The sequence below is a fragment of the Thalassophryne amazonica genome, unplaced genomic scaffold (assembly GCF_902500255.1).
Source record: "Thalassophryne amazonica unplaced genomic scaffold, fThaAma1.1, whole genome shotgun sequence".
In the NCBI taxonomy this organism is placed as follows: domain Eukaryota; kingdom Metazoa; phylum Chordata; class Actinopteri; order Batrachoidiformes; family Batrachoididae; genus Thalassophryne; species Thalassophryne amazonica.
In genome coordinates this window covers 362,272-379,023 of record NW_022986257.1, presented here as the reverse complement: position 1 = coordinate 379,023, position 16,752 = coordinate 362,272, and the positions used below count along the sequence as shown (strand labels likewise).

At 39.6% G+C, this 16,752-nt stretch overlaps 1 protein-coding gene across 1 annotated transcript in view; it reads left to right on the top strand.

Moving 5' to 3' along the window:
- LOC117505860 (actin-associated protein FAM107A-like) overlaps positions 1-16,752 on the top strand; it is a 47,160-nt gene that overhangs the window by 18,633 nt on the left and 11,775 nt on the right. The window contains 5 exon segments of the mRNA XM_034165391.1: positions 1,058-1,253; positions 15,658-15,676; positions 15,678-15,764; positions 15,766-15,789; positions 15,791-15,820. Coding sequence (XP_034021282.1) covers positions 1,058-1,253; positions 15,658-15,676; positions 15,678-15,764; positions 15,766-15,789; positions 15,791-15,820 — 356 coding nt within the window.

Sequence of the window (16,752 nt, the reverse complement as noted above, 5' to 3'; positions counted from 1 at the left end):
GGGAGCAAAACCAAAAGTGTTGCATTTATATTTTTGTTGAGTGTATTAGATTTTGTATTTTAATGTATGTATAGTGAAGTTTGTGGTTGTTGTTGGTAAAATCAGCCTAAATGTTTTCTGCTGCCATGAGTTGATTTGTGACGATGTTATTGAACATAACTGCTGTTAAATCATCAAAAAATAACTTTATTCATCTGAGCACATTTCAGTTCAGAAATGGTATCACTGACTAACCATCCAGCAAGTGCAGACACATCTGTGGGAAAAGACACTGACTGTTCAGAGTTACTTTTTCATCAATCAGATGCATCAAAGTTGACCAGATTTTGTTCCGTGAATCCTCTTCGTAGGTTCTTTGAATGTGGTGACTTTTGTGTGTTCCCAGAGTGAACAAAACGTCTGCCGCTCACAGAACGTTCTCTGACTGTGCCCCAGCTCTATGGAATGATCTCCCAGCACACATACGCCAGTCGGATAATGTGGAGACTTTGAAATTGAGAATGAAACCGATTTGTTTTCCTGATTTTATTATTAGTTTTATTGTGTTATTGTCTGTTTTTAAGTTTTGTCTTTTTATTGTGTTTTTGACTTTTTATTACTTTTGTCTGTTTTTTGTATTGTTTTGTAAAGCGCCTTGAGGCGATCTCATTTTGAGTTGGCACTATAGAAATTATTAAATTAAAAATTTGAAATTTGGTGAGACACAAGATGAAAGCATCAATGGTTTTTGAGTTATTGTGTGAAGAACGTGGACCAGATGAACCAGCGAGCATGCCGAGGCTGGATCGTGCAACACAGACCGACACTGATCCAGCTCCATGATGAGTGCCTCTCCTCACCCTTTCACAATAAAGCACTGTATTTCCTGGGCAGCTTTTATTGTGACGCCCTTTCAGGAGAATTCTTATTGGACGTTTGTCCTCAGCAGCTCAGTGATTTTCTCATTTGAAGGGTTTTGTCCACTTTTACGCACCAAATCTGCAAAACGCCAGTCTCTGTGTCCTCAGGCCCCGTCACCATGACAACACCGACTCTGACCTCTGACCTCTGTCTGCAGGGTCAGACCGACAGCAGGGCCACTCTGACAGCGTCCACAGAAAAATGTCTCCTGTCTCCAGTTACGTCCCGCCACCTGATTACCTACAGGGAGATGAAGACGATGACATCATCAAACCCAAAAAACTGATCAACCCCGTCAAAGAGTCCAGGAACCACCAGGAACTTCACCGGGAACTGCTCAGCAGCTACAAACGGTAACATGACAGCACGCGGTTCCCCATTCAATAGGACACTTCAAATACACAGAACACTGAATACTACAATACACTGAATACTACAGTACACTGAATACTACAGTACAGTGGATACTACAGAACACTGAATACTACAGAACACTGAATACTACAGTACAGTGAATACTACAGAACACTGAATACTACAGAACACTGGATACTACAGAACACTGAATACTACAGAACCACTGGATACTGCAGAAACAGGATACTACAGTACAGTGGATACTACAGAAACTGAATATACAGAACACTGGATACTACAGTACAGGGATACTACGAACACTGGATACTACAGAACACTGGATACTACAAACACTGAATACTACAGAACACTGAATACTATAGTACAGTGGATACTACAGAACACTGAATACTACAGAACACTGGATACTACAGAACACTGAATACTACAGACCACTGAATACTACAGTACAGTGGATACTACAGACCACTGAATACTACAGAACACTGAATACTACAGAACAGTGGATACTACAGAACACTGAATACTACAGACCACTGGATACTACAGAACACTGAATACTACAGAACACGGAAATACTACAGAACAGTGGATACTACAGAACACTGAATACTACGACCACATGAATACCTGACAGTACAGTGGAATACTACAGACACCACTGAAACTACAGAACACTGAATAATACAGAACACTGAACTACTACAGAACACTGGATACTAAAGAACCGTGGATAACTACAGAACCACTGGAATACTATAGTACAGTGGATTACTACAGAACACTGAATACTACAGAACACTGATACTACAGAACCTGAATACTACAGAACCCTGTAATAAGCTACAGAACACTGAATACTACAGTACAGTGGATACTACAGACCCACTGAATCTACAGAACACTGAATATACAGAACAGTGGATACTACAGAACACTGAATACTACAGAACACTGAATACTACAGAACACTGAATACTACAGTACAGTGGATACTACAGAACACTGAATACTACAGAACACTGGATACTACAGAACACTGAATACTACAGAACACTGAATACTACAGTACAGTGGATACTACAGAACACTGAATACTACAGAACACTGGATACTACAGAACACTGAATACTACAGAACACTGAATACTACAGTACAGTGGATACTACAGAACACTGAATACTACAGAACACTGGATACTACAGTACAGTGGATACTACAGAACACTGAATACTACAGAACACTGGATACTACAGAACACTGAATACTACAGTACACTGGATACTACAGTACAGTGGATACTACAGAACATGGATACTGCAGAACACTGGATACTACAGTACAGTGGATACTACAGAACACTGAATATACAGAACACTGGATACTACAGTACAGTGGATACTACGAAACACTGGATACTACAGAACACTGGATACTACAGAACACTGAATACTACAGAACACTGAATACTATAGTACAGTGGATACTACAGAACACTGAATACTACAGAACACTGGATACTACAGAACACTGAATACTACAGACCACTGAATACTACAGTACAGTGGATACTACAGACCACTGAATACTACAGAACATGAATACTACAGAACAGTGGATATACAGAACACTGAATACTACAGACCACTGAATACTACAGTACAGTGGATACTACAGAACACTGAATACTACAGAACACTGATACTACAGAACAGTGGATACTACAGAACACTGAATACTACAGACCACTGAATACTACAGTACAGTGGATACTACAGACCACTGAATACTACAGAACACTGAATACTACAGAACACTGAATACTACAGAACACTGGATACTACAGAACACTGGATACTACAGAACACTGGATACTACAGAACACTGAATACTACAGAACACTGGATACTACAGAACACTGAATACTACAGAACACTGAATACTACAGAACACTGATACTACAGTACAGTGGATACTACAGACCACTGAATACTACAGAACACTGAATACTACAGAACAGTGGATACTACAGAACACTGAATACTACAGAACACTGAATACTACAGTACAGTGGATACTACAGAACACTGAATACTACAGAACACTGGATACTACAGAACACTGAATACTACAGTACAGTGGATACTACAGAACACTGAATACTACAGAACACTGGATACTACAGAACACTGAATACTACAGAACACTGAATACTACAGTACAGTGGATACTACAGAACACTGAATACTACAGAACACTGGATACTACAGTACAGTGGATACTACAGAACACTGAATACTACAGAACATGAATACTACAGAACACTGAATACTACAGTACACTGGATACTACAGAACACTGAATACTACAGAACACTGAATACTACAGTACAGTGGATACTACAGAACACTGAATACTACAGAACACTGGATACTACAGAACACTGAATACTACAGAACACTGAATACTACAGTACAGTGGATACTACAGAACACTGAATACTACAGAACTGAATACTACAGAACACTGAATACTACAGTACAGTGGATACTACAGAACACTGAATACTACAGAACACTGGATACTACAGAACACTGGATACTACAGAACACTGAATACTACAGAACACTGGATACTACAGTACAGTGGATACTACAGAACACTGAATACTACAGAACACTGAATACTACAGAACACTGAATACTACAGTACAGTGGATACTACAGAACACTGGATACTACAGAACACTGAATACTACAGAACACTGAATACTACAGTACAGTGGATACTACAGAACACTGAATACTACAGAACACTGAATACTACAGTACAGTGCATACTACAGAACAGTGGATACTACAGTACAGTGGATACTACAGTACAGTGGATACTACAGAACACTGAATACTACAGAACACTGGATACTACAGTACAGTGGATACTACAGTACAGTGAATACTACAGTACACTGGATACTACAGAACACTGGATACAGTACAGTGGAGACTACAGAACACTGGATACTACAGTACAGTGGATACTACAGAACACTGATACTACAGAACACTGAATACTACAGTACAGTGGATACTACAGTACACTGGATACTACAGTACAGTGGATACTACAGAACACTGAATACTACAGAACACTGAATACTACAGTACAGTGGATACTACAGAACACTGAATACTACAGAACACTGGATACTACAGTACAGTGGATACTACAGAACACTAAATACTACAGAACACTGGATACTACAGAACACTAAATACTACAGTACAGTGGATACTACAGAACACTGAATACTACAGAACACTGAATACTACAGAACACTGAATACTACAGTACAGTGGATACTACAGAACACTGAATACTACAGAACACTGGATACTACAGAACACTGAATACTACAGACACTGAATACTACAGTACAGTGGATACTACAGACCACTGAATACTACAGAACACTGAATACTACAGAACAGTGGATACTACAGAACACTGAATACTACAGACCACTGAATACTACAGTACAGTGGATACTACAGAACACTGAATACTACAGAACACTGAATACTACAGTACAGTGGATACAGAACACTGAATACTACAGACCACTGAATACTACAGTACAGTGGATACTACAGACCACTGAATACTACAGAACACGATACTACAGAACACTGGATACTACAGAACACTGAATACTACAGAACACTGGATACTACAGAACACTGGATACTACAGAACACTGAATACTATAGTACAGTGGATACTACAGAACACTGAATACTACAGAACACTGGATACTACAGAACACTGAATACTACAGAACAGTGGATACTACAGAACACTGAATACTACAGACCACTGAATACTACAGTACAGTGGATACTACAGACCACTGAATACTACAGAACACTGAATACTACAGAACAGTGGATACTACAGAACAGTGGATACTACAGAACACTGAATACTACAGAACACTGAATACTACAGTACAGTGGATACTACAGAACACTGAATACTACAGAACACTGGATACAGAACACTGAATACTACAGAACACTGAATACTACAGTACAGTGGATACTACAGAACATGAATACTACAGAACACTGGATACTACAGAACACTGAATACTACAGAACACTGAATACTACAGTACAGTGGATACTACAGAACACTGAATACTACAGAACACTGGATACTACAGTACAGTGGATACTACAGAACACTGAATACTACAGAACACTGGATACTACAGAACACTGAATACTACAGTACATGGATACTACAGAACACTGAATACTACAGAACAACTGAATACTACAGTACAGTGGATACTACAGAACACTGAATACTACAGAACACTGGATACTACAGAACACTGAATACTACAGAACACTGAATACTACAGTACAGTGGATACTACAGAACACTGGATACTACAGAACACTGAATACTACAGAACACTGAATACTACAGTACAGTGGATACTACAGAACACTGAATACTACAGAACACTGGATACTACAGAACACTGGATACTACAGAACACTGAATACTACAGAACACTGCATACTACAGTACAGTGGATACTACAGAACACTGAATACTACAGAACACTGAATACTACAGAAACTGGATACTACAGAACATGAATACTACAGAACACTGAATACTACAGTACAGTGGATACAGAACACTGAATACTACAGAACACTGGATACTACAGAACACTGAATACTACAGACCACTGAATACTACAGTACAGTGGATACTACAGTACAGTGGATACTACAGTACAGTGGATACTACAGAACACTGAATACTACAGTACAGTGGATACTACAGAACAGGGATACTACAGTACAGTGGATACTACAGTACAGTGGATACTACAGAACACTGAATACTACAGTACAGTGGATACTACAGAACAGTGGATACTACAGTACAGTGGATACTACAGTACAGTGGATACTACAGAACACTGAATACTACAGAACACTGGATACTACAGTACAGTGGATACTACAGTACAGTGAATACTACAGTACACTGGATACTACAGAACACTGGATACTACAGTACAGTGGAGATACAGAACACTGGATACTACAGTACAGTGGATACTACAGAACACTGAATACTACAGAACACTGAATACTACAGTACAGTGGATACTACAGTACACTGGATACTACAGAACACTGAATACTACAGTACAGTGGATACTACAGAACACTGAATACTACAGAACACTGGATACTACAGAACACTGGATACTACAGTACAGTGGATACTACAGAACACTGAATACTACAGAACACTGAATACTACAGTACAGTGGATACTACAGAACACTGAATACTACAGAACACTGAATACTACGGTACAGTGGATACTACAGAACACTGGATACTACAGAACACTGAATACTACGGTACAGTGGATACTACAGAACACTGAATACTACGGTACAGTGGATACTACAGAACACTGGATACTACAGAACACTGAATACTACAGTACAGTAGATACTACAGTACAGTGGATACTACAGAACACTGAATACTACAGTACAGTGGATACTACAGAACACTGAATACTACAGTACAGTGGATACTACAGAACACTGAATACTACAGAACACTGGATACTACAGAACACTGAATACTACAGTACCGTGGATACTACAGTACAGTGGATACTACAGAACACTGAATACTACAGTACAGTGGATACTACAGAACACTGGATACTACAGAACACTGAATACTACAGTACAGTGGATATACAGTACAGTGGATACTACAGAACACTGAATACTACAGTACAGTGGATACTACACAACACGGATACTACAGTACACTGGATACTACAGAACACTAAATACTACAGTACAGTGGATACTACAGAACACTGGATACTACAGAACACTGAATACTACAGAACACTAAATACTACAGTACAGTGAATACTACAGAACACTGAATACTACGTACAGTGGATACTACAGTACAGTGGATACTACAGAACACTGAATACTACAGTACAGTGGATACTACAGAACACTGAATACTACAGAACACTAAATACTACAGTACAGTGGATACTACAAACACTGAATACTACAGAACACTGGATACTACAGAACACTAAATACTACAGTACAGTGGATACTACAGAACACTAAATACTACAGAACACTAAATACTACAGTACAGTGGATACTACAGAACACTGGATACTACAGAACACTGGATACTACAGAACACTAAATACTACAGAACATAAATACTACAGTACAGTGGATACTACAGAACACTGAATACTACAGTACAGTGGATACTACAGAACACTAAATACTACAGAACACTAATACTACAGTACAGTGGATACTACAGAAACTGGATACTACAGAACACTGAATACAGAACACTGGATACTACAGAACACTGAATACTACAGTACAGTGGATACTACAGAACACTGAATACTACAGAACACTGGATACTACAGAACACTGGATACTACAGAACACTAAATACTACAGAACATGAATACTACAGTACAGTGGATACTACAGAACACTGGATACTACAGAACACTGAATACTACAGAACACTGGATACTACAGAACACTGAATACTACAGAACACTGAATACTACAGAACACTAAATACTACAGAACACTGAATACTACAGAACACTGAATACTACAGAACACTGGATACTACAGAACACTGAATACTACAGTACAGTGGATACTACAGAACACTGAATACTACAGAACACTGGATACTACAGAACAATGAATACTACAGTACAGTGGATACTACAGAACACTGGATACTACAGAACACTGAATACTACAGTACAGTGGATACTACAGAACACAGAATACTACAGAACACTGAATACTACAGTACAGTGGATACTACAGAACACTGAATACTACAGTACAGTGGATACTACAGAACACTGGATACTACAGAACACTGAATACTACAGTACAGTGGATACTACAGTACAGTGGATACTACAGTACACTGAATACTACAGAACACTGAATACTACAGTACAGTGGATACTACGGAACACTGAATACTACAGTACAGTGAATACTACAGTACACTGGATACTACAGAACACTGGATACTACAGTACAGTGGGAGACTACAGAACACTGGATACTACAGTACAGTGGATACTACAGAACACTGAATACTACAGAACACTGAATACTACAGTACAGTGGATACTACAGTACACTGGATACTACAGTACAGTGGATACTACAGAACACTGAATACTACAGAACACTGAATACTACAGTACAGTGGATACTACAGAACACTGAATACTACAGAACACTGGATACTACAGAACACTGGATACTACAGTACAGTGGATACTACAGAACACTAAATACTACAGAACACTGGATGCTACAGAACACTAAATACTACAGTACAGTGGATACTACAGAACACTGAATACTACAGAACACTGAATACTACAGAACACTGAATACTATAGTACAGTGGATACTACAGAACACTGAATACTACAGAACACTGGATACTACAGAACACTGAATACTACAGACAACTGAATACTACAGTACAGTGGATACTACAGACCACTGAATACTACAGAACACTGAATACTACAGAACAGTGGATACTACAGAACACTGAATACTACAGACCACTGAATACTACAGTACAGTGGATACTACAGAACACTGAATACTACAGAACACTGAATACTACAGAACAGTGGATACTACAGAACACTGAATACTACAGACCACTGAATACTACAGTACAGTGGATACTACAGACCACTGAATACTACAGAACACTGGATACTACAGAACACTGGATACTACAGAACACTGAATACTACAGAACACTGAATACTACAGAACACTGAATACTACAGAACACTGAATACTATAGTACAGTGGATACTACAGAACACTGAATACTACAGAACACTGGATACTACAGAACACTGAATACTACAGAACAGTGGATACTACAGAAACTGAATACTACAGACCACTGAATACTACAGTACAGTGGATACTACAGACCACTGAATACTACAGAACACTGAATACTACAGAACAGTGGATACTACAGAACACTGAATACTACAGAACACTGAATACTACAGTACAGTGGATACTACAGAACACTGAATACTACAGAACACTGGATACTACAGAACACTGAATACTACAGAACACTGAATACTACAGTACAGTAGATACTACAGAACACTGAATACTACAGAACACTGGATACTACAGAACACTGAATACTACAGAACACTGAATACTACAGTACAGTGGATACTACAGAACACTGAATACTACAGAACACTGGATACTACAGTACAGTGGATACTACAGAACACTGAATACTACAGAACACTGGATACTACAGAACACTGAATACTACAGTACACTGGATACTACAGAACACTGAATACTACAGAACACTGAATACTACAGTACAGTGGATACTACAGAACACTGAATACTACAGAACACTGGATACTACAGAACACTGAATACTACAGAACACTGAATACTACAGTACAGTGGATACTACAGAACACTGGATACTACAGAACACTGAATACTACAGAACACTGAATACTACAGTACAGTGGATACTACAGAACACTGAATACTACAGAACACTGGATACTACAGAACACTGGATACTACAGAACACTGAATACTACAGAACACTGCATACTACAGTACAGTGGATACTACAGAACACTGAATACTACAGAACACTGAATACTACAGAACACTGGATACTACAGAGCACTGAATACTACAGAACACTGAATACTACAGTACAGTGGATACTACAGACCACTGAATACTACAGAACACTGAATACTACAGAACAGTGGATACTACAGACCACTGAATACTACAGTACAGTGGATACTACAGTACAGTGGATACTACAGTACAGTGGATACTACAGAACACTGAATACTACAGTACAGTGGATACTACAGAACAGTGGAATACAGTACAGTGGATACTACAGTACAGTGGATACTACAGAACACTGAATACTAGTACAGTGGATACTACAGAACAGTGGATACTACAGTACAGTGGATACTACAGTACAGTGGATACTACAGAACACTGAATACTACAGAACACTGGATACTACAGTACAGTGGATACTACAGTACAGTGAATACTACAGTACACTGGATACTACAGAACACTGGATACTACAGTACAGTGGAGACTACAGAACACTGGATACTACAGTACAGTGGATACTACAGAACACTGAATACTACAGAACACTGAATACTACAGTACAGTGGATACTACAGTACACTGGATACTACAGAACACTGAATACTACAGTACAGTGGATACTACAGAACACTGAATACTACAGAACACTGGATACTACAGAACACTGGATACTACAGTACAGTGGATACTACAGAACACTAAATACTACAGAACACTGGATACTACAGAACACTAAATACTACAGTACAGTGGATACTACAGAACACTGAATACTACAGAACACTGAATACTACGGTACAGTGGATACTACAGAACACTGGATACTACAGAACACTGAATACTACGGTGCAGTGGATACTACAGAACACTGAATACTACGGTACAGTGGATACTACAGAACACTGGATACTACAGAACACTGAATACTACAGTACAGTAGATACTACAGTACAGTGGATACTACAGAACACTGAATACTACAGTACAGTGGATACTACAGAACACTGGATACTACAGAACATGAATACTACAGTACAGTGGATACTACAGAACACTGGATACTACAGAACACTGAATACTACAGTACCGTGGATACTACAGTACAGTGGATACTACAGAACACTGAATACTACAGTACAGTGGATACTACAGAACATGGATACTACAGAACACTGAATACTACAGTACAGTGGATACTACAGTACAGTGGATACTACAGAACACTGAATACTACAGTACAGTGGATACTACACAAACTGGATACTACAGTACACTGGATACTACAGAACACTAAATACTACAGTACAGTGGATACTACAGAACACTGGATACTACAGAACACTGAATACTACAGAACACTGAATAACAGTACAGTGAATACTACAGAACACTGAATACTACAGTACAGTGGATACTACAGTACAGTGGATACTACAGAACACTGAATACTACAGTACAGTGGATACTACAGAACACTGAATACTACAGAACACTAAATACTACAGTACAGTGGATACTACAGAACACTGAATACTACAGAACATGGATACTACAGAACACTAAATACTACAGTACAGTGGATCCTACAGAACACTGAATACTACAGTACAGTGGATACTACAGTACAGTGGATACTACAGAACACTGATACTACGTACAGTGGATACTACACAACACTGGATACTACAGTACACTGGATACTACAGAACACTAAATACTACAGAACACTAAATACTACAGTACAGTGGATACTACAGAACACTGGATACTACAGAACACTGGATACTACAGAACACTAAATACTACAGAACACTAAATACTACAGTACAGTGGATACTACAGAACACTGAATACTACAGTACAGTGGATACTACAGAACACTAAATACTACAGAACACTAAATACTACAGTACAGTGGATACTACAGAACACTGGATACTACAGAACACTGGATACTACAGAACACTGAATACTACAGTACAGTGGATACTACAGAACACTGAATACTACAGAACACTGGATACTACAGAACACTGGATACTACAGAACACTAAATACTACAGAACACTGAATACTACAGTACAGTGGATACTACAGAACACTGGATACTACAGAACACTGAATACTACAGAACACTGGATACTACAGAACACTGAATACTACAGAACACTGAATACTACAGAACACTAAATACTACAGAACACTGAATACTACAGAACACTGAATACTACAGAACACTGGATACTACAGAACACTGAATACTACAGTACAGTGGATACAGAACACTGAATACTACAGAACACTGGGATACAGAACAATGAATACTACAGTACAGTGGATACTACAGAACACTGGATACTACAGAACACTGAAACTACAGTACAGTGGATACTACAGAACACAGAATACTACAGAACACTGAATACTACAGTACAGTGGATACTACAGAACACTGAATACTACAGTACAGTGGATACTACAGAACATGGATACTACAGAACACTGAATACTACAGTACAGTGGATACTACAGTACAGTGGATACTACAGTACACTGAATACTACAGAACACTGAATACTACAGTACAGTGGATACTACGGAACACTGAATACTACAGTACAGTGGATACTACAGAACACTGAATACTACAGTACACTGGATACTACAGAACACTGGAACACTGGATACTACAGAACACTGGATACTACAGAACACTGGATACTACAGTACAGTGGATACTACAGAACACTGAATACTACAGTACAGTGGATACTACAGAACACTGGATACTACAGAACACTGAATACTACAGAACACTGAATACTACAGAACACTAAAAACTACAGAACACTAAAAACTACAGTACAGTGGATACTACAGAACACTGGATACTACAGAACACTGGATACTACAGTACAGTGGATACTACAGAACACTGAATACTACAGAACACTGGATACTACAGAACACTGGATACTACAGAACACTGGATACTACAGTACAGTGGATACTACAGAACAGTGGATACTAGAACAGTGGATACTACAGAACACTGGATACAGTACAGTGGATACTACAGAACACTGAATACTACAGTAGAGTGGATACTACAGTACAGTGGATACTACAGAACACTGGATACTACAGTACAGTGGATACTACAGAACACTGGATACTACAGAACAGTGGATACTACAGAACAGTGGATACTACAGAACACTGAATACTACAGTACAGTGGATACTACAGAACACTGGATACTACAGTACAGTGGATACTACAGAACACTCGATACTACAGAACACTGAATACTACAGTACAGTGGATACTACAGAACACTCAATACTACAGTACAGTGGATACTACAGAACACTGAATACTACAGTACAGTGGATACTACAGAACACTGAATACTACAGAACACTGAATACTACAGTACAGTGGATACTACAGAACACTGAATACTACAGAACACAGAAGGTTACAAATGATCTTCTTATGGCCTCGGACAGTGGACTCATCTCTGTGCTTGTTCTGTTAGACCTCAGTGCTGCTTTTGATACTGTTGACCATAAAATTTTATTACAGAGATTAGAGCATGCCATAGATATTAAAGGCACTGCGCTGCGGTGGTTTTGAATCATATTTATCTAATAGATTACAATTTGTTCATGTAAATGGGGAATCTTCTTCACAGACTAAGGTTAATTATGGAGTTCCACAAGGTTCTGTGCTAGGACCAATTTTATTCACTTTATACATGCTTCCCTTAGGCAGTATTATTAGACGGCATTGCTTAAATTTTCATTGTTACGCAGATGATACCCAGCTTTATCTATCCATGAAGCCAGAAACACACACCAATTAGCTAAACTGCAGGATTGTCTTACAGACATAAAGACATGGATGACCTCTAATTTCCTGCTTTTAAACTCAGATAAAACTGAAGTTATTCTACTTGGCCCCACAAATCTTAGAAACATGGTGTCTAACCAGATCCTTACTCTGGATGGCATTACCCTGACCTCTAGTAATACTGTGAGAAATCTTGGAGTCATTTTTGATCAGGATATGTCATTCAATGCGCATATTAAACAAATATGTAGGACTGCTTTTTTGCGTTTACGCAATATCTCTAAAATTAGAAAGGTCTTGTCTCAGAGTGATGCTGAAAAACTAATTCATGCATTTATTTCCTCTAGGCTGCACTATTGTAATTCATTATTATCAGGTTGTCCTAAAAGTTCCCTGAAAAGCCTTCAGTTAATTCAAAATGCTGCAGCTAGAGTACTAATGGGGACTAGAAGGAGAGAGCATATCTCACCCATATTGGCCTCTCTTCATTGGCTTCCTGTTAATTCTAGAATAGAATTTAAAATTCTTCTTCTTACTTATAAGGTTTTGAATAATCAGGTCCCATCTTATCTTAGGGACCTCATAGTACCATATCACCCCAATAGAGCGGTTCGCTCTCAGACTGCAGGCTTACTTGTAGTTCCTAGGGTTTCTTAGAGTAGAATGGGAGGCAGAGCCTTCAGCTTTCAGGCTCCTCTCCTGTGGAACCAGCTCCCAATTCAGATCAGGGAGACAGACACCCTCTCTACTTTTAAGATTAGGCTTAAAACTTTCCTTTTTGCTAAAGCTTATAGTTAGGGCTGGATCAGGTGACCCTGAACCATCCCTTAGTTATGCTGCTATAGACTTAGACTGCTGGGGGGTTCCCATGATGCGCTGAGTGTTTCTTTCTCTTTTTGCTCTGTATGCATTTTTCCTTCCCACTGTTGCCAAGTGCTTGCTCACAGGGGGTCGTTTTGACCGTTGGGGTTTTTACGTAATTATTGTATGGCCTTGCCTTACAATATAAGGCGCCTTGGGGCAACTGTTTGTTGTGATTTGGCGCTATAAATAAAATTGATGATTTGATTAAAATCGTCCCTCAAAGCCATTTGAATTTCACGAATGGTGTCCACCTGGAGGCCTCTCACAGTTTCGGGAACAATTTGATGCAGCAAAGCTCCAAATCATTCATACATTTATTCGCAATAAAAATCCGACGAGGGGCGTGGACCACTGCTCACACAAAGCCTGCTCACAGGCGAATGATGCAACCGACAGGCGTGAAAAAAACTCACGCATGCGCACGAAGGTTCAGCTTGGCTGATGCAATCAAACGTGATTCAAAATCCATATGGTTTTTGGAAAAAATAAAAAGGTCCGATACTTTTCTAACAGACCTCGTATGTTGTGTTATTATGTGTTTTTATTCTTTTACCTTTCTATGGTTGTTGCTTTTTATTATATTTTAATCTTTAATTAATTTGTTTTATTTTCTCATGTTGTGTGAAGCACCTGAGGTGATTTTTATAGTGAATTAATAAATTTGAATTTGAACCAAAAGCTAAAAGAGACAGACTATGAAAAGTTTCTATTAGTTTTGAAAAATGGTCTTCAAGAAGGTTTGGGTGTCCCTTAAGGCCGGTTCTGAGGATCCTTGGGTTGAGTGAACCTGGACATGGTACGAGCATTACAGGTTTGTGTTTGTATTACAGGGGTGGAGCCAGTGTGGAAGCAAAAGCCTGAGCTGCAGAGGGTTCTGGCGTCACGGAGGAGGGACCAACTAATCAAACTGAGGAAGGAGGAAGAAGAAGCACGGAGGGAAGGTGACACCTCTGGAACAGGTAGCTGCTGAAGAGACACAAACACCTGGATGAGGTACAACAAACACACACAGTCCCCCAGAGGTGGAAACTGTAGTTCAGTGCCCGCCACTGGCACTGTCTGGGCTGATTACGACGACTGGGGCTACAGATCTGGCAACTTCTGTGAAAGTGGCTCAGTGATAATTGATTTTGTAAACCTCTGGGGCGGTGATTTGCTGGATCCTTCTTCAACATGCAGAGATGTCCTGCTGATGTTGTGCTGGTGATGGAGATAAGAGGTCCATCGTGTCCTCGTGGGCAGATGCTGCACGCCTCTGCAGACCTGGCATTTGTTTGAGGAAGCTGGGATAAGTAACTCACCTTCTGCTCTCTAGTTATCCCGGCCTCCTTATGGAGGAACAAAGCACCGTGTTCCTCCAAACCTAAAATCTCAGTCAAGTGATGGCTGTGCTCTTCCTCTGGGCCGGTACATTGAACCCTTGTCTAAGCTTTATCCTTGTGGCAGGATGATGGCAGTTCTGTGCCAGGGTTTGTGGGGCTGATTGTAAAGTCAGCTGTGAAACACCAAACATCAATAGCCTGCAAAGGTGGTGAAGCAGCTGAGGGCAGGTGAAGCTGCAGCGGTCCTGTGGTATCAGCAGTGCGTTATTTTGGTCAGGTGAGGATGCCGTTGTCTTGGTATTGTAAGTAAGCTTTTGCTTCCATTTGGCAGACAGGCACTCATCCCAGCAGACTGGACCAGTACCTGTTTCCCCTCTCTGGAAAGGAAACACTGATTGCCTGATTCCAACACTTGCAGCGGGTTTCCTTGCTCACAGTACCAGGTAAAGGATGCTGGGCACCTGCTTGCTGTTCAGTGGACTATCAGCAGTTCCAGTTTCACAAGTCAAGAAGTTAATTCAGTCCACCCCATCCTGAGTCTCCAAGGACACACTGAGCACCAGCGGTGAATAATGGCAGAGCTTCTGTGCTGCCTGTTTTGAC